General features: G+C 56.4%; 1 protein-coding gene across 2 annotated transcripts in view; it reads left to right on the forward strand.

Moving 5' to 3' along the window:
* PHF2 (PHD finger protein 2) overlaps window positions 1-17,956 on the forward strand; it is a 92,582-nt gene that overhangs the window by 62,628 nt on the left and 11,998 nt on the right. For both annotated transcript variants that reach the window (XM_027550338.1, XM_027550339.1), the window contains exons 4-16: window positions 1,889-2,049; window positions 5,008-5,149; window positions 5,950-6,136; window positions 7,217-7,379; window positions 8,349-8,436; window positions 8,904-9,010; window positions 10,592-10,683; window positions 11,969-12,058; window positions 12,667-13,026; window positions 14,789-14,908; window positions 15,338-15,456; window positions 17,273-17,451; window positions 17,598-17,668. In XM_027550338.1, coding sequence (XP_027406139.1) covers window positions 1,889-2,049; window positions 5,008-5,149; window positions 5,950-6,136; window positions 7,217-7,379; window positions 8,349-8,436; window positions 8,904-9,010; window positions 10,592-10,683; window positions 11,969-12,058; window positions 12,667-13,026; window positions 14,789-14,908; window positions 15,338-15,456; window positions 17,273-17,451; window positions 17,598-17,668 — 1,879 coding nt within the window. The remainder of the gene's footprint in view (window positions 1-1,888; window positions 2,050-5,007; window positions 5,150-5,949; window positions 6,137-7,216; window positions 7,380-8,348; window positions 8,437-8,903; window positions 9,011-10,591; window positions 10,684-11,968; window positions 12,059-12,666; window positions 13,027-14,788; window positions 14,909-15,337; window positions 15,457-17,272; window positions 17,452-17,597; window positions 17,669-17,956) is intronic.

The following is a 17,956-nucleotide window of genomic DNA, read 5'->3' on the forward strand; positions in this document are numbered from 1 at the left end:
TCTCTGGGCAGATGAGGCTGCTGGCCCTTCCTCCTGGGGGTTTACCTCCTTGTGTGGGGCAAGATGCCCATGGCAGCCAGTCTGCCCTGGGCTCTGAGGTATCCCCACACAATGGTTCATATTTGCCTCTTGCTGGGCCCCCATGGGTTTTGTAGTTCCAGACCCAATCCATTGGGTATTGTGTGAATCCAGAACTCTCACTAGTGACTAGAAAAGAGCCTGGGATTCCAGCTTGTCAAGGGCAGCCTTCTACCTCCCACTGCCTTTTGGCCTCCGTGGCTGACTCTGCTGTCCCAGTGCTCCCAGAGCTTCTCACAGCAGTTGCCCAGCACACTCCTCCTTCTTCCTCACCCTCTGCTCAGTCCTTCTGGATTATCCCTAACACTCCGCCCAAACCCCAGAATCACTCTTCAGTCCTCACTTAACTGGCCCTTGTTAACACATGGCAGTGGTGCGGGCCCCCCACCTGGAGTCAGATGTCCTCCGTAGAGGCCGTGACACCATGCCATGCTGGCTGTCCTCCCTGCCTGATCTCCCCTGCTCACGGCTCTTCTCAGGGATTCTGGGAACTCCGCTCGGTCCCCACTATCTGTTTCTCTGGCCTCATAGATTGTCCCTTGGCCAGCGGTTCCTCAGCTTCTTTCTCCAGCCACTGGTCCTTCTGAGCTCCTGACCTGTCTGGATGTGCACCTGCATCCACTGGCCAGTCCCAACAAGTGTGTCCCTCCTCAGTTCTAGGTCTGCTCCAACCCCACTCCTGCCCCAGTCCCTTGATCACAATGACCAGTCCCTCGGCTGCTCACCTTTGCCCAGACATCATCTGATTCTTGAGTCTGCCACCTCCCTCTCACTGTCACCTTCTGGTGCAGGCACTGCATGCTGAACCTCCTCCTCTGTGGTCACCTGCCCCACCCTGGTCCTGCTGCTGTCCACTGTATGTCTGCAGAGCAGCCAGATGAACCTCTGACTGTCACTGCCTTGCTCAAGCTGTCCAGTGGCTCCCCAGTGCTCTTGGCATGAGGTGGCCTGGCCTACCACTGACTTGGGTGCTTCCCTCTGCCTCCCTGCCCCAGCCACCCTGGTTCTTCTCATTCATCACACTTGTCACATTTTCCTCTCCCCAAGGCCTTTGCTAGTACGTACTCTCTACTCGGAGCCCTGCCCCTCTCACTCCCATTCCCCCAGGCTTCAACAGGCCCAGTCTGATCCTGCTTCCTGTCCTCTCCGCTGTAGCACTGCTCTCAGCTGTGGGTTAATGGCATTTCATGCTTACCTGATGAAAACCCCTCTCCAGCATCAGCCTACAGGGGTCTTTGCAGCTGGGCCCCACAGGTCCCTGGCACCCAGGGTGGCATCCAGCACACAGGAGACAGGAGAGCTGCTGACCACAGCACCTCAGCCACCCTGGGTCCTGTGTTTAGCTTGTCCAGGGGGTAGGTTCTCTGTGAAAAGAGGTTTATCTCCATCAGCTGTGCCCTTAGGATCTAACCCCTGTGCAGCGGTCTGACCTCTGAGCACTCAAGAAGAGTACTATTGAATGAGGGGCGAGTGGAGAGCAGGGAGGTTGAGGAGGGATCTTGCTCACACCTCTCGAGCCTCGCTCTGTCACAGTAAGAGGGACAGGTGTGGCGTGTCCCCATTCTCCACTCGCCACGGCCCTGGACTCCTGGACCTCGAGGGTCTTGTGATGAGTGTGTGTGTGGGACTCTGCCATGTCTACCCTGTAGCTGCCCTGTGACCACTGAGTGAGGCGTTCCTTCTGGGGCATGGGGGCAGAGCTCAGGCTAGAGCTCAGGCTCCATGTTTCCAGCCCTGAGGCCCTATCCAGGCCTGTCATGGAGGCTGGGACCTGGGCTTGACGTGACCTCCGACTTGTACTTCCCTGCAGTGCAGAAGATGTGGTAGCCCGCGTGTCGGGCAGCCAGCTCACACTGGGCTACATGGAAGAGCATGGCTTCACCGAGCCCATCCTTGTCCCCAAGAAAGAGGGGCTGGGCCTGGCGGTCCCAGCCCCCACCTTCTACGTCAGTGACGTCGAGAACTACGTGGGTAAGTGTCCTCTCCTGCAAGTGAGTTATGGGTTCCCTGAGCCAGGAGTCGCTGTATACACTGTGAGCTGGTATGACTCCGGGTCCCTTCCCAGGCTCCATAAAGGGGGTTCTTCTTAGAACGAGACCCCATGCCCCAGCAAATGATGTGTGACCCAGGCCTCCTCCCTTCTCAGTTACTGTGCCCACAGAATGGAGGCTGCATGGCGTCCCCTGGCTTTGATATTGTTGGGTGCTAATGATAGTCATGCCTGGGAGGGCCTCGACTGTGTGGCCCTCTGCCCCTGAGCTTTGTGCCATGTCCTCCCCAGCTGACCTCCCTCGTTTGCCCCAGGCATGCCTTCCCGTGGCCCCAGGGCTTCCTGTCCTTCTGGACCCCTTTGGGTTCTCACTGGTACTTTCGGTGCCCTGTCTTGTATTCCCCGCAGCTTTCAGTGCTATGGACCCACTTGATCAGGACACCTCTGGGTGGGGCAGGTGCTTGTACATGCCGGCATCATCTGACACAGAGAGGCCAGATGTAGCCTCTCTCCAGGTAGCCCAGCATCATCTGGCACAGAGAGGCCAGCATGCACTTGCAGTGACCTCGGAGGGGCTGGTGGCCACACTGCCCTGGCTCTGACGCTCATGGTTGCCAGGGCTTGGGGTGGTCACAGGGATGCCTGGGTGACCAGTGCGGAGAGGGGAAAGGAAAGACCCTGAAAAGGCAAATGCCCTGGCCCGCTCTGGCCACATACCGGATGGGAGGGTACAGGTACTTGAGGCCCTCAGACAAGTTGTTCAGTCTATGAGCTCTTGAGCCTCTGCATCCCTAATGCTGTGAGTTGTGGGTGGGGGGCAGATGGGTATGAGAATTCAGGGGGAGCGTCTGTACAAGCCACTCAGGAAATCAGTGGCATTCTGGAGAATGGGGTTGGGATGGGAAACACCCTTTCTCTGGAGCCCACCAGGAGAGAGCCCAAGGATGACCAGCTTGTGCTAGGGAGGAAGCAAGGACTCACATTTTCATTCTGGCAGTGACAGCTGTCCAGGGGAGTTTGTGCCATGTCGTAGCACCTATAATAACAGATAATATTTAGTGAGTGCCTACCAGGTGTCAGGCATTTTTATAAGCTATTTTTACATAGGAGCTAGTGTTGTCCTGCTCACAACTCTGTCCCTAGGCCCCAGGCTCAGCCAGCTGCAAAGGGTAGGGCCAGCCCTGCCTCGGATGCTGCTTCCCCTGCTGCCCGATCAGCTGTGCCTTCAGGAGTGGGAAGAGGCTTACTGAATAAGGGAGGAGATGGTCCAGAGGTCTAAAGGTCTTTCTTTCACTTCTTGGGTTTTTTTTTTTTTTTAATGCAACTTTTCATACACACACAGAATAAGAGAAGTAAGCAGTGAACCCCTATGTATCCAGTACTGGTCAGAGAACCCACCAGCTTTGAGGTGTTAATTCATCTCCCCAACTCTGTCTTCCTCCAATTATTTGAAAGCAAATTTCTGGTACATAACATCATTTTACCCATGAAGATTCCAGTACACAGCACTAACAGTTTTCAAAAATGTATAATCACAGTTCCATTATTTCCCTTTATTACACTAATAATAATTCCTCAAAATCACCTAAGGCTCACCTACATTCTCCCCACATGCCTCAAAAACACCTTTTTTTGTATTTGGATGTTTGAATCTGAATCTGCACAAGACCCTCACACTGGATTTTAGGTTTTATATCCCTTTAGAGGGCAATGGCAACCTACTCCAGTGCTCTTGCGTGGAAAGTCCCATGGATGGAGAAGTCTGGTAGGCTGCAGTCCATGGGGTCACTGAGAGTCGGACACAACTGAGTGACTTCCCTTTTACTTTTCACTTTCATGCATTGGAGAAGGAAACTGCAACCCACTCCAGTGTTCTTGCCTGGAGAATCCCAGGGACGGGGGAGCCAGGTGGGCTGCTGTCTGTGGGGTCGCACAGAGTCAGACACGACTGAAGTGACTTAGCAGCAGCAGCAGCAGCAGCAGCAGCAGTCTCTTCTGTATCAGCCCCCATCCTTTTCCCATTCCCTTGGTCTGTTGGAGAAAGACTCTCCTGGAGAGTCTTTCATGTTTGACTTGGGAAAATCTTATATTGGGGATTTGGTTAACAGCATCCTTGTGGTGTCATTTAACGTGTTCTTCTGTCCCAAGTAGTTCCTGTAACAGGTGGTTGGAGGTTGCTTAGATTTGAGTTCATGTTGTTGGCAGGACTCCTTAGGGTAGGGGTGCTGCCACCCACTTCTTTTCAGTGGTCTAGGCAGTGCAGCCTCAACTGTCCACAGAAAGCTCCATCAGCCTTTGAGCTCATTGGCTGAGCCGTGGTGAGGACTGTTGCAAAGGAAGAGTTGACTACTTCTGTCCTTTTCTCTTCTTCTATTGTGAGTCTTCTGTAAAGAACTTTTCCTCTTTACTTGGTTATCCAGAATGCTATGTCTGTCACTAAAATATTTTTACCTTGAACTTGCCCCATCAACTATAGAAAATGTACGAAAAATGTTTTTCCTTTTATTTATCAACCTTCAGAATGTGGAGTTGATGTCCTAGAAATGCAGTTTTTTTGATTTAAAAAAATTTTAAGTGTAAATATGTCCCATGTATTATTTTGGACATATCTACACTAAAAACACCTCCATTGTTTAGCTGAAGTTTAAGTTCATGTGGTGTCCTGTATTTTTATTTGCTTATCTGGCCAGCTTAGCTGAGGGTCCTGATTGTGCCACCCCACTGCACCAGGGGATCTTCATGGTCACCCAAGGGAAGGAGTGGGCAGGACAGGTGGGAGGAGGGTCAGATCTCAGAGCCTAGAGCCTCAGCTTTCCGCCCTTCCTTTGGTTGTCTTCAGAGGGTGAGTGAGCATTCTCTCTGCACATCCTGGCCCCCGACCTCATGGGAGGCCACGTCACCATCCTGGCTGCACTCACCCTCCCCTGCTGCCTCCCCAGGCCCGGAGCGAAGTGTGGATGTGACAGACGTCACCAAGCAGAAGGACTGCAAGATGAAGCTGAAGGAGTTTGTGGACTATTACTACAGCACCAACCGCAAGCGGGTCCTCAACCTCACCAACCTTGAGTTCTCTGACACCAGGTGAGTGGGGCCAGGGCGGAGGGATAGAAACACTGGTTTGGAACATGCTGAAGATTTAAAGAGGAGGGCCTGTGACTGAGGCTGTTGAGGTCAGGGTGGCCTAGTTTATGATGTGTGACTGTCTTGTCTGAGCAGGCATGACCCTGAAGGCAGAGATGTGCCCAAGGCAGCAGGAACACTGAAGCCCTGTTCTCGGCTTGGCTGAAGTGTCACCGCACAGGTGCTGCTGAGCTGGGCGTTTTCGATGCAGTATTGTGCGTTCTGTCCAGGACAGTGACATTTAAAAGAATCACAGGCTGTCTCTGCCTTTTCTCATCTTCCCTGGAGATGAGTTATCTGGTCTGACATGGCCCAGCATGGCGAGAAGTTGCTGCACCCTGTTGTCTGTTCTGGAGGGCAGTGGCTTTCCCTTCGCCCGGGCTGTTTATGAGCAATGACGTTTACTCTCAAGGCCCCATCGTGCTCAGTGACACTAGCATGAGCCCACCTGAAAAGTCTCTTTCCAGCTCTCCAAGAAGGGAGTTGTTTCTGGGGTAGATAGTTCTCGGGCCTTCTCTTCGGGAGGAGAGCCCAGTGTTAGATGCCTGCTGTAGCTCCACCTAGCAGCTGGGCTCCTTCTGCCCGCTCTGTGGACCTCGGTTTGCTGCCCGGTAGAATGGGAGCAATGCCATGTAGCCTGAGGTGGAGAAATAGGTGTGGGACTCATATCGCAGAGCACCTTGCCCTGCCTCCCCAGGGGGCATAACAAATGTGCTGATGGTTCCTGTCACTGTGACCGCCCTTCTTGTCCCTGACCCCAGAATGTCCAGCTTTGTGGACCCTCCTGACATCGTGAAGAAACTGTCCTGGGTGGAAAACTACTGGCCTGACGATGCCCTGCTGGCCAAGCCCAAGGTGGCCAAGTACTGCTTGATCTGTGTGAAGGACAGCTACACCGACTTTCACATCGACTCCGGGGGCGCCTCTGCCTGGTACCATGTGCTCAAGGTGAGCGCGGGCCTCTGCTCCCCATGGGCACCCTGTCTGAGCCCGAGGCAAGACCTGCTCTTGACCAGAGCCGGCAGGACCGTCTGTATCCCCACAGGCCTTAAAAGTGGCTAGCATCAGGTAGGAGGAGGGACAAGATGTTTCTTCACAGGAAGGACACAGATGTTGGGCCCTTGGGGAGTAACTCAGGCCCAGAGCAGCGCATGTGTGGTGCTTTTTCTAAAGATTGAGGCTCATGAAGCAATCGGAGGAGGCCCACTGTAGTGGTGACCAAATGCGGTGTCTGGGGAAGGGAGAACAGTGCTGGGGAGCCTTCCTGAAAGAGGGGGTGAGGGAATATCCCCCACGGGGAGAATGAGGGGTTGGCCGGGGGCCAGGGAGCAAGGCTGCAGTGGCTGGCATCTGAGCAGCAGAGAGAGCTAGGGGACTTCTGGCTGGGAACAGATAGGGCAGCCAGAGGGAAAGGGAGATGTAAAAAGACACACAAAAGGAGACCCTGAGCACTGGGCTCACCACCCCGACCAGACCTGCTGGAGCCTGGGCTAGGATAGGTGGCTCAACTTCTGGTCCCAGCCCTTTGAGGCTCTGAGCAAGTCCTGCCACCCACTCCTGCCACCCTTTGTGCATCTCCTGCCCTCAGCCTGTCTGCCCTGGGAGTGAGGACCTGTCGATCTCCCTAGACCAAGCGTAGAGCTGGGCTATAGCTGGCAGGGGGTACCATCCTTCCATCACCAGTGGGACCCAGGCTACTCTCAAGAGAAGAGCTTTCTTATAACTCGTCAGACTGCAGGTCACAACTTTGTTCCCCTTGGCATGTACAGCATCCATAGTGCTGCAAAGATATGGAGTGTGGAGTGGCAGGGGTTGCCCTGAACGTGCTGGAGGCACCGATGCCCAGGATCTTCCTGACAGGCACACTTCTGGATTGCAAAGCACATGTGGTCCCAGTGTTTCAGGGGAGGAATGGTGGGCCTGGGAGGACAATGGTGAAGCTGGGACCCAGCCAGGGACATGGTGGGCATTACCCACCCCCAGCATCCCAGCATATGACAGTTTCTGCCAATGGCCTTTTGTTGGCAGGGGGAGAAGATCTTCTATCTCATCAAGCCAGCTTCAGCCAACATCTCCCTGTATGAGCGCTGGCAGTCAGCCTCAAACCACAGCGAGATGTTTTTTGCCGATCAGGTGGATAAATGCTACAAGTGCACCCTCAAACAGGGCCAGACCCTCTTCATTCCCTCGGGTGAGTGCCTGCCCCTGTGTTGTGTGCCCCACCTCTGATGTTTGGGAGGTCACGCCCTGGGTGTGTGCTGCCTTGCCTTGGGGTCGGTCCTGCTCTGTGGTTACTTCTGGGGCCACCTCGGGGCCATGAGGCCCTGTAGCCTCCAGCCTGGCTGTGCTTCTGGAGGCCAGGCCTGTGGGATTGCATGGGGCCCTGAGAGCCCAGCCCAGAGATCCCAGTCACACTGTCAGAGTGGTGTTTGCTGATCTGGACATTGCAAACACAAAGGGGAAAGCAGGATACGAGCAGATAATGCTCTTCACAGATGTCGCTTTGCTTCACCTGTAAATACTTCACCTTTTAAGGTGAAGGTTTCTGTAAGGCTTCTTTTTAAAAATAACATAATTACAATACTATCATCATGCTTTAAAAATGAACAGTTAACCATGCCAGTATTACCCAATGGCCAATCAGTGTTCAGATTTTCTAGTTGTCATATATGGAGGCCCTCACATTTCCACTGACTTGGGTGCCTCCGAGTCCTTCCTGGTCTAGCCCCTACTCCTGTTTCCTACAACCACAGCTATTTCTCAGAGTCTGGGGGGACAAACCCAGCTCTCCTGGGAGTTGTGGCAGCTCTGCCTGTCCGTCCGTCCTGCATGTGGAGATCAGGAATGCCAGGCAGCCCACCCCTGGGTTGGGTCTGAGCGAGTCTCTTGGGCTCCTGGGCCTGAGTTTCCCTGTCTATACCGCACAGGGCTGGATAGAACAGACTGGGCCAGTTCAAACATAGGCCATCCTTCTGGGAGGGCGCACCCAATCATTACATAGAAGCCAGGGCCGGAGCACCTTCCAGGGCCCCGGATGGATGGGGGCACAGAGCAAGGGCTGGTAGGAGCCTGAGCCCATGCTGGCTGGAGTCAGGCCAGGTATGCCAAGAGCCTGGCGTGAGAACACTGTGAAGAGGTGGCCTCATCCCTGTCCCCACAGGCTGGATTTACGCCACTCTGACGCCTGTGGACTGCCTGGCCTTCGCGGGACATTTCCTCCACAGCCTGAGTGTGGAGATGCAGATGAGGTAGGGCCTCCCCTGACTCCCTGGCTCCACCGTGGTATGATGATGCCTCCCCTGAGTCCTGGCCGGGCCCAGCCCATGGGTGACCCTCGGCACGGCTGTTTGCCTAGCCAGGCGTCCGCGTGGTGGGGAGGAAGGAGGAGATGAGCTGTGATCCTACCAGTGCCCCTGAGTTGCCTGGTTGCTGGACAGCCTCAGGCCTGTAATAGACTTGGGGGGAACTTAAAGGCCGAGCCGCCTACTCCTTGAGCACTGACCCAGAGCTCTAGCAGCCATGGCCCATGGGGCTCACCTTCACACCAAGCGGTCATCCTGAGGTGGTCCCCTGGTTCACCTTGCTGTTAAGGCCCAGCAGGGAGGCCTGAGTGGGCATGGCCGCAGTGTAGCCTCTAGCTGTGGCATGGGTTCACCTTCCTTCATTACCTGCTCAGAGCTTCATACACTGAATAGTTCTTTGCTGTGGCTTCCAGAGCATACGAAGTGGAAAGAAGGTTGAAACTGGGCAGCCTGACTCAGTTTCCCAACTTCGAAACTGCCTGCTGGTACATGGGGAAGCACCTGCTGGAGGCGTTCAAAAGTACGTCATCTCCTGGTCAGCGTCTTTGCCTGTGGCTGTGGGCAGTTAGTTGCGGGCGGAGCTCAGGGATGCCAGAGAGTGGTCACAGGTCTGCCATCATGCAGCAGGGCGGCTGGGCCCTGGGGCACAGGCTGAGCGCTGCCCTCATGGGGCCTGAGCAGAAAGTCCCCTCAGCTCCCAGGTCTTGCTTTCCCTGTCTGTGTGCTATGGGGCTGGAGGGGGCTCCTGCCTGCAGGGTTGTCTGGTGTTGCAGAAGGAGCTCTGGCCACATATTTCCAGACCTGGTGTGTGTTCTGCTTGGTCCCTGTGGCCCTGTGTGGTTACTGACAGGGCTCAGTTGGGACATCGAGAGGCCTGGGGTCTGCCTGGCTACCAGCCAAGGGACCCCGGTAGCATCCCTGCTGTGCTTGGGGGAGTGAGGATGCCAGAGTCCCCCGGGGAAGGCCGTGGGGAGGGATGGGCTTTACTGGGTCCCTGCCCTCCATGAACATGGCCCTCCATCCTACGTCCTGCCAGCCCTGCCTTTGGGATCAACTCCAGGTGGCCACCTCCTGCTCAGGTCTCCAGACTTTCTGCAGCCATGTGAGGGATGCAGGAGGAGCATTTGCTTTCATGGAGAGCTTCCTTTTTCAGCAGCACCTGCCTTCCAGGAAGCTGCTCTTTTGTGTTCTGATAAGAGTCTCAAGTAGAGACCTCCTTATCAGGACTCCTTTGTACTTTGACTCTAATTTGAGATCAGAAGGCTGAAAATGGTTCTTAACCTGGGCTGGCTAGGTTTCAGTGAAATTCATCCATCATTTTCTAAACTTCCGCCCTGTACTCCAGGCAGAAGGACTGCCCTGCTCTGGGGTTTCTTGCTGGGGAGATGGAATGGGGTTTGTATGGGCAGAATCACACCCTAAGGACCTGGGGACGGCTTGGCTAGGGTGACTGCTGACTAGCTGGGCCTTGCTGGGATGCCCTTGCCTCTCTGCCTTGGGCCTTCCTCTGTGATGGGGCTGACAGCTCAGCAGCCTCAGAGCTGAGAGGGCCCAGGGGTTTGCCACAGGCCAGACATGGTCATCTGGTGGTGTCAGAGCTCAGGGCTGTTCTGCCTCCATGGTGAACTCTCTGCCTGAAGGGGGAATGCTCTGTCCCTTCTGTTTGGGGGCAGCTCTGGCTCCCAAGGATGTGATTGAGGTAGTGCTTGCCCTGGGCCACCCCAGTGGGAAGTGGGCCCACTGCCTGAGCTATGCAGGGGGCTGTGAGCGGGTGGGATCAGCATCGGGGACGCTTGGTTTGGGGCATGACTGTGGTCCCTCACTGTCGCAGGCTGGGGCCCAGTGGAGGGGGAGCCAGCCCACTGCCTGAGGGGCCTGGTGGGTGGACAGTGGGAAGGCCAGTCCTGCCCCTTGCAGAGCATCTTAGATGGGCATCCCCTGGGTTCCAAGAGGAACCGTTGGCAGTTGGGCAGGTGGTGGTGGGCACATGCCTCTGAAAGCTCTGGCCCTGAATATCCCCCACCACCGGGGCTTTGAGTCACCTGCAGGTGGCAGGGGAGAGTGGGTACCCACCTGAGCAAACCCGTCCGTCTTCCCCCAGGTTCTCACAAATCTGGGAAGCAGCTGCCCCCTCATTTAGTCCAAGGAGCTAAAATTCTCAATGGTGCTTTCAGATCATGGACGAGAAAGCAGGTAGGGAAGTGTGCTAGGCATGACCCAGGGCAGAAGGGAGGGCGGCAGGCGGGGCGTCATCCCTCGGGCTTGTCCTTCCTTCGGTGGGAACTAGCATGTGAGAGGCAGGTGGAGGGCACCTGGCCAGTCACATATCTGTTGGTGGGGGCAGATGCGGGAGAGGGCCCACCACCTCGGGACCTGGCCTGAGCGGGGGGGCTGGGTGGCAGGGAGATTCAGTGAGAGGTGAGGTGGTAGAGATGGCACTGCGTGGACCCTGAAGGCCAGGGAGCGGGGAGGACTCGAGTCAGTGACTGGCTGGAGGGTCACATTCTGATGAGAGTGGAGATGTCCTCGTTGTCCCACTGACTGGTGCAGGCGTCACCTCAGGAGCTGGCTTTGCTCTATGACTAGGACAGTCCCTTTGCCCTACGTGCCTCCATCCCCCCCGACCATAGGAGCACTGCCCTGTGCCCCTCCTGACTCCCTTGAAGCAGCATTTCTGGGTCCCCCGGCTTTGAAAGCATCGGCACCCTCACTAGCGTCCATGCAGTGGCTACTTCTCCTCAGGGAGGCTCCAGAAAAGCAACTTCCAACTTCCCTTGGCATCCTGCCTGGATTGTTGGTACAGAGGGAGGGGAGAGGCCTGGTCAGCCTCGGGGCTCCCTGTCTACTGCCTTGGGAACCCCTGCCAGTCAGGGGTGCCAGCATAGTCTGAGCAGATCCCACCAGGCCCCCGGAAAGTCTTGAGGAAGTGGGGAGTCCAAGAGGGGAGCACTGTGCGTCTCTCACGGGTGAGCTGGGTGGGGTGGGGCAGTAGGTACCCTCCTAGGGCCGTCCTTCGGTTCTCAAAGCCTGGAGTGGGGCAGGGTGTGCCCCCTGACTCACACCAGTTGTCTGGCCAGGTGAAGTGGCCTCACGCCCAGGAAGAAGGGATAGCCTACATTCACGTCACAGCTGGTAGTGGCACTGGGCACCCCCTCCCCTCTGGGACTTACTGTCCATCTGTAAGAGTGGGATCGTGGCAGAGCCTCCTCGTCAGCACAGTGTCTGGCTAGAGTGGGCTAACGCCCTTGGGGCCCCCAGCAGCCAGTCCACGCCTGTGGCAGTGCCTTCCCTTCTGCCTGTCTGGGTGGCAGTGGGGCTGGAGGTCCTGGCTGGGTAGATGGGGGACAGCCTGGAGGGACAGAGGGCATGAGTCAGGAACCACAGAAGCTGAGCCTGCTTGGGGCCCCTGCGAGTGGAGGGGGAGTGGGCATCTGTGCCCAGACTTGGCAGCTGACCCTGTGCATGGGCTGTCCTGCAGGCTTTGGCAGAACATGAGGACGAGCTCCCAGAGCACTTCAAACCCTCGCAGCTCATCAAAGACCTCGCCAAAGAGATCCGGCTCAGTGAGGTAGGGCTCACCCTGGTGGCCTGCTGACCCTGCTTGAGGGATGTCTCTGCCTGTCTTCCCTGGTTATCCTGCGAGGGTCGGGCACATGGGAAGCATCCCCTCCCCCAGCCCTCTGGGGCAGGGTCAGCTGCACGATGACGCTGGATCCTCGGCCCTGGTGGCAGACTCACAGTCTCCTGGTGGGATCCTCGGGAATGAGAGAGTGTGGGGATGCTGTGTAGCCCCCTGTGGGGGGGGGATGACTCTGCCGCAAGGACTGCTTCAGCCCCTTGAGGCTCAGCTTGTGCGAGCCTGTCCAGCCCCCAGCCTCCCCGTGCCTTGGGGTGGGACAGCAGTCCCCACCAAGGAGGTAGAGGGGTCAAGTGGCTGCTGATGTGGATGGTGTGAGACAGGTGTGAAATTGTCACACGGATGGTATGGATGGTGTGACTGTGTTCATAGACAGTGTAGGTGGGTGTGAGCCTGTTATACAGATGGTGTAGGATACGTGTGAGCGTGTCACCAGTGATGCAGACAGATGCTCCTTTTCTGCCTGTTCCCCACGGCCTGGGGCTGTGAGACCCTCCTAGCAGGGCACTCTTGGTCACCTCTTCCTGTCCTTTTCCCAGAATGCCTCCAAGGCCTCCCGACCTGAAGTAACTGCGGCTGTCTCCTCAGACGAGGTCTGTTTTGGGGACCGGGAAAAGGAGGAGCCCCCATCCCCCATTGAGGCCAGCCCTCCACGGTCCTTCCTGGAGAAAGTGTCCAAAAAAAAGACTCCCAAAACCGTGAAGATGCCCAAGCCGTCCAAAGTTCCTAAGCCCCCCAAGCCCCCCAAGCCTCCCAAGTCACTGAAGCTCAAGGATGGGAGCAAGAAGAAAGGGAAGAAGTGCAGGGGCTCAGCATCACCCACCATCCCCAACCTGGACCTGTTGGAGGCCCACACCAAGGAGGCACTGACCAAGATCGAGCCTCCTAAGAAGGGCAAGGTGGGTGGTCTTGACCTCCCTACCTGTAGTCAGTGGGCCTGCAGACACCTCCATGGAGCGGGCCTGTGGGCTGGTGCTGGACCTGCTGTGTCCTTGTGCTGGAGACCCAGGGCAGCTGGGCTCTGCTCCAGCAAGCTTGGTGTAGTGGGCAGCTGGGGAGAAACCCTCATGATAAAGGCAGCGGAGTCTGTCCTGGGTCAGGGTGGGTCAGACCCACCTGGGTCAGGGTGGGTCAGACCATCAAGGGTCACCTGGGGGGACAAGCCGGCTGAGTCTTCCCTGGGGCCTAGACATTGGCTGAAACCTAAAGGTGGGTGAGGCACCCAGTGGAGGGCAATGGGGAGGCAGGAGTGGAGGTGATGATGGGCCAGGCTTCCTTGGGGCCCTGAGCCCCTGTGGCAGTAAGAGAGCAGGCCTGGCCTTGAAGTCCCATCAGTGTGAGTAGAGGGTCTTAGGTATGGACTTTGGGAACAGTGAGTCTCTGAAAGCAGGCCATACTGAATGGTTTCCTGCTAGTGGAACATCATTACCCGATGTTTCAGGGCTTAAGTGGGGCACATGGTTTTTCCTTTTCTCAATGCAAAGAGGGCAGATGAATGTATGAATTAATAGATGGATGAGTGGATGGAAAGAAGAGAGGGAGGAAGGAAGGGTAGGAGGAGGAAGAGTGGTTGAATGAATGGGTGGGTGAATGATTTATGAGTGGGTGAGTGGATGGATGAATGGTTGGTGAATGAATGAGTGGATGGGTGGGTGGATGGATGGATGGTGTGGATGGATGGTGGGTGGGTGGATAGGTGGATAGTGGATGGTGGGTGGGTAGATAGGTGGATAGTGGATGGTGGGTGGGTGGATAGGTGGAGTGGATGGTGGGTGGGTGGATAGGTGGATAGTGGATGGTGGGTGGTGGATAGGTGGATGGTGGATGGTGGATATGTGTGTGGTGGATAATTGGATGGATGGGTGGATGGATGGGTGTGTAGATGGAAGGATGGTGTGGATGGATGGGTGGGTGGGTGGATGGTGGGTGGGTGGATAGGTGGTAGTGGATGGTGGGTGGTGGATAGGTGGATAGTGGATGGTGGGTGGTGGATAGGTGGATGGTGGGTGGTGGATATGTGTGTGGTGGATAATTGGATGGGTGGGTGGATGGATGGATGGTGTGGATGGATGGGTAGGTGGGTGGATGGTGGGTGGGTGGGTTGGTGGATAGTGGATGGTGAATGGGTGGATAGGTGGATGGTGGGTAATTAGATGGGTGGGTGGATGGGTGGGTGGATGGATGGTGGGTGGGTAGGTAGATAGTGGATGGTGGGTGGTGGATAGGTGTGAGGTGGATAATTGGATGGGTGGGTGGGTGGATAGGTGGATAGTGGATGGTGGGTGGTGGATAGGTAGATGGTGGGTGGTGGATAGGTGTGTGGTGGATAATTGAATGGGTGGGTGGGTGGGTGGATGGTGTGGATGGATGGTGTGGATGGATGGGTGGGTGGGTGGATGGTGGGTGGGTGGATAGTGGATGGTGGGTGGGTGGATAGTGGATGGTGAGTGGTAGATAGATGGATGGGGGATAATTGGATGGGTGGGCAGATGGACGGATGGCTAGTTGGATACGTGGTTGGGTATATTGATGGATGGATGAACTGATGTATGTAGGCCAGCAGGAGGTGGGGACTCTGTGCTGTAGGGACTTTGTATTGTAGCCTGATGGACCCTGCTGCCCTCCCATGTCTGCTACTAGATCATGGCTAGTATTTTCTAGGCCACAAAGAATGTCCTGAGTGTGCCCAACAAGGAGGTGATCAGCACGCAGAATGACGTGGAGCGGTTGGAAATCCGAGAGCAAACTAAGAGCAAGTCAGAGGCCAAATGGAAGTATAAGGTGAGGTGTGTGTGTGTGCAGGTGTGCTGGTGAGTGAGTCTACCCTCAGGGAGGGCTGTTAGTGAAAGAAGGTGCTGTGTGAGGCAGGTGTGGGCTTGGTGGCGTGTGTGGGGTGTGTCAGGGTGTGTGCTGTGAAGGTCTTTGAGGGTCTGGGTGTGCACGTGGCCTCCTGGAGCCACCTTCTGAGGGTTGGTGTGGGCACATCTTAGTCTAAGAGGATGGACGCTGTTGCCCTTAGTGGCCTGCCCTGGTTCTAGCTGGCAGTCCTGGAGCTGGTCAGCATCCAAGGGCAGTTCCTGTGGACCTGGGGCTGTGGTGGGCCTGGGTCCTCGGGTGACATGTCAGAGGAAGGAGGCTGGCCTGTCCTGCTGCCTCTGCCCACTGGGCACCTGTATGGGGTTCAGGGACGGTCCTGGGTTTGCTTTTCAGAACAGCAAACCTGACTCCCTGCTGAAGATGGAGGAAGAGCAGAAGTTGGAGAAGTCTCCTCTGTCAGGGAACAAGGACACCAAGTTCTCCTTCTCCTTCTCCAACAAGAAACTGCTTGGGTACGTGAGTGCTTGTGCCAGGAGGGGTTGGTTGTACACGCACCACATGTTGCCACACATACCCTGAGCATCTCCTCTCCACATCACACACACACATGCCCTGCTTGTGCACACCTCATACACACACATACACTCGCCTGGAGGACTCTGCAGATGAGCCTCTGTCCTGAGCTAGAGGACAGGCACACCCCTCATGAGGGCCTCACCAGGCTGACCCCTTTCCTGCCTCCTAAACCAAAGAGCTCAGGTAGGTAGGCAGGGAGCAGTGGTGTGTGCGGCAAGGAGGGGAGGGTATGATTGGGCAGATATTAGCCAAGTGCTGTCCTGGGCTGTCACAGAGGACATCGTAGGGGTCAGGATCTTGGCCTAGGAGTCCAGAGGGCAGTGGGGAGAGGCTGGTATGAGCCCAGTACTCTCAAATCCACCTGAAATTATGGCTGTGATTGGGGCCATGGAAGGAGGATTTGTGGGGCCTGGGGTGCTATGGAGTCCGTGGGTGCCCAAGGGAATTGGTGGGAGGGCTTCCTGGAGGAGATGGCCCTAAGCTGAGAGGTGGGGCACCCAGCCTGGGTGGGTCTGTGTGTGTGAGCTGGTGTGTCTAGGTCCCAGACTGTGTAAGGGATCTCAGTCGGCTGACCAGTGTGGTGGGCTGGCCAGATGGGAGGTGGGTGGGCCAGGAGCCCTGTACCCACCGAGAAGCCCCTCGCTGGCCTTGGTCTGGCAGTTGTATGCTAAATCCAAAGTGCAGCGTGGGTGCCTAACAAACAGGAGGTAGACACATCCCAGTGGGAACGGGGCCACTTTACGCCTGTGGATCTGAGTTTTCTCATCTGCAAAATGGGAGAAGGCCACTTTCAGGCTGCGGGACACAGCCATCAGTGTCTGGTGTGCGTGCAGGGCCCGGCATAGGTGGGCCTGCTTTTCCCAAGAGCTCGTGGCAGTGTGCCAAGGCCTCTTTGCAAGCAGATGGGTTGGATCTGTTGCCATGACTTCACGGCCCTGGGCATGTCCTTGACTTATCTGAAGCTCAGCTGGTGGGTCCCGGGGAGCTTTTGATGGCATTAACTGTATGACTGACTGACCGTGCTAGAGTTTAGAAATGGAAGGGAGAAAAGGAGACATGATTCTGTAACCATGTGTGTACACGGGTATGTGTATGTACACGGGTATGTGTGTGTACACGTGTGTGTGTGTTGCATGATGTAACTCATGGCCACACCCAGCAGGGCTCACTGCCAGCTGTCCTCGGTATTTCCACTGTTGGGAACCGGAGCTGTGCCCATTGGGAATTGCAGACGCCTGTGCCCTGCCTGCTCTTCCCCACTGCTGAGTGTGCACTTGTGCCCTCAGCTGACCCCGGGGGCAGCAGCTGGAGCATCGGACTCTGCTCGTTTGCAGTAGCCCTGTGGCCCCAGGAGGGAGATTTGTTACATTGTTCCTACACCTCAGCCCTGAAATTATTTTTCCATAATAACTGTGTGAATAAAAAACCCAGGCCGGTTGGCACTGGCTGTGTCTGACTCTGAGCTTGTATCAGGCCCAGGGCAGGCTGACGGAAGTCCAGCACTCGTCCAGCAGTGAGGATCAGGGGGCAGTTAGGGGCACAACCTCACACAGCCTGAGAAAGGGCCGGGCATGTACCTCGTGGGTTGTGTGCTATCCTTGCTGGGGTCATGGCATTGGAGAGGAGGCTGTGGGGTTGGGAGGGGTCCAGCCCTTACTGTTGGTCTTCCAAGGCCTGTTGAGGGGTGGAGTGCTGGGGGCACTGGCCAGGCTATGCAGATGCCCACTGACCGGCCCTTTTCTCCCACCCCAGCTCCAAGGCCCTCAAGCCACAGCCCGGCCCAGGGGTGTTCGGGGCCTTGCAGAACTTCAAGGAGGACAAGCCCCAGCCGGTGCGGGATGAGTATGAATATGTGTCGGATGATGGGGAGCTCAAGATTGACGAATTCCCTATTAGGAGAAAGAAAAATGCTCCGAAGAGGGACTTGTCCTGTGAGTTGGGGGGACACGGGGAGGGGGCAGACCCAGCCCCGTAGGAGCCATCCCGGGCATGTGGAGTGGGCGTTGGATGTGGCTGGACTAGGGTCCCCCTGTGCCCCTCCAAAGTTGCCATTGACTCCCATCTGCTCTGCTTTCAGTCCTACTGGACAAGAAGGAGCCGCTGCCCACGCCCGTTACAAAGCCAAAGCTGGACTCGGCGCTCTACAAGGTAAGCGACTGCCTTCTGGGACACTGGTCACGGGAGTGAGCAAGATAGCCATCTCTGTGTCTGGCTGTTCTTGAGGCAGTGGCCCGCCTACCACTTGGTGGGGCATCTCTGACTGAGCCTTCTGGGTGGAGTGCAGAGGGGGACGTTTTCCTGGGGAAGCTGGCTGGGCTCCAGATGTGGGACTGTGAACCCTGGGGCCCTGCACAAAGGGGCAGAAGCAAAGTCGGGACTCGTGGAAGGTCTACAGGTGTCTGAGTGGTGGGGCCTCTGGAGCTGCGCTCCTCAGTC

This window comes from Bos indicus x Bos taurus, chromosome 8, assembly GCF_003369695.1.
Source record: "Bos indicus x Bos taurus breed Angus x Brahman F1 hybrid chromosome 8, Bos_hybrid_MaternalHap_v2.0, whole genome shotgun sequence".
Taxonomy (NCBI): domain Eukaryota; kingdom Metazoa; phylum Chordata; class Mammalia; order Artiodactyla; family Bovidae; genus Bos; species Bos indicus x Bos taurus.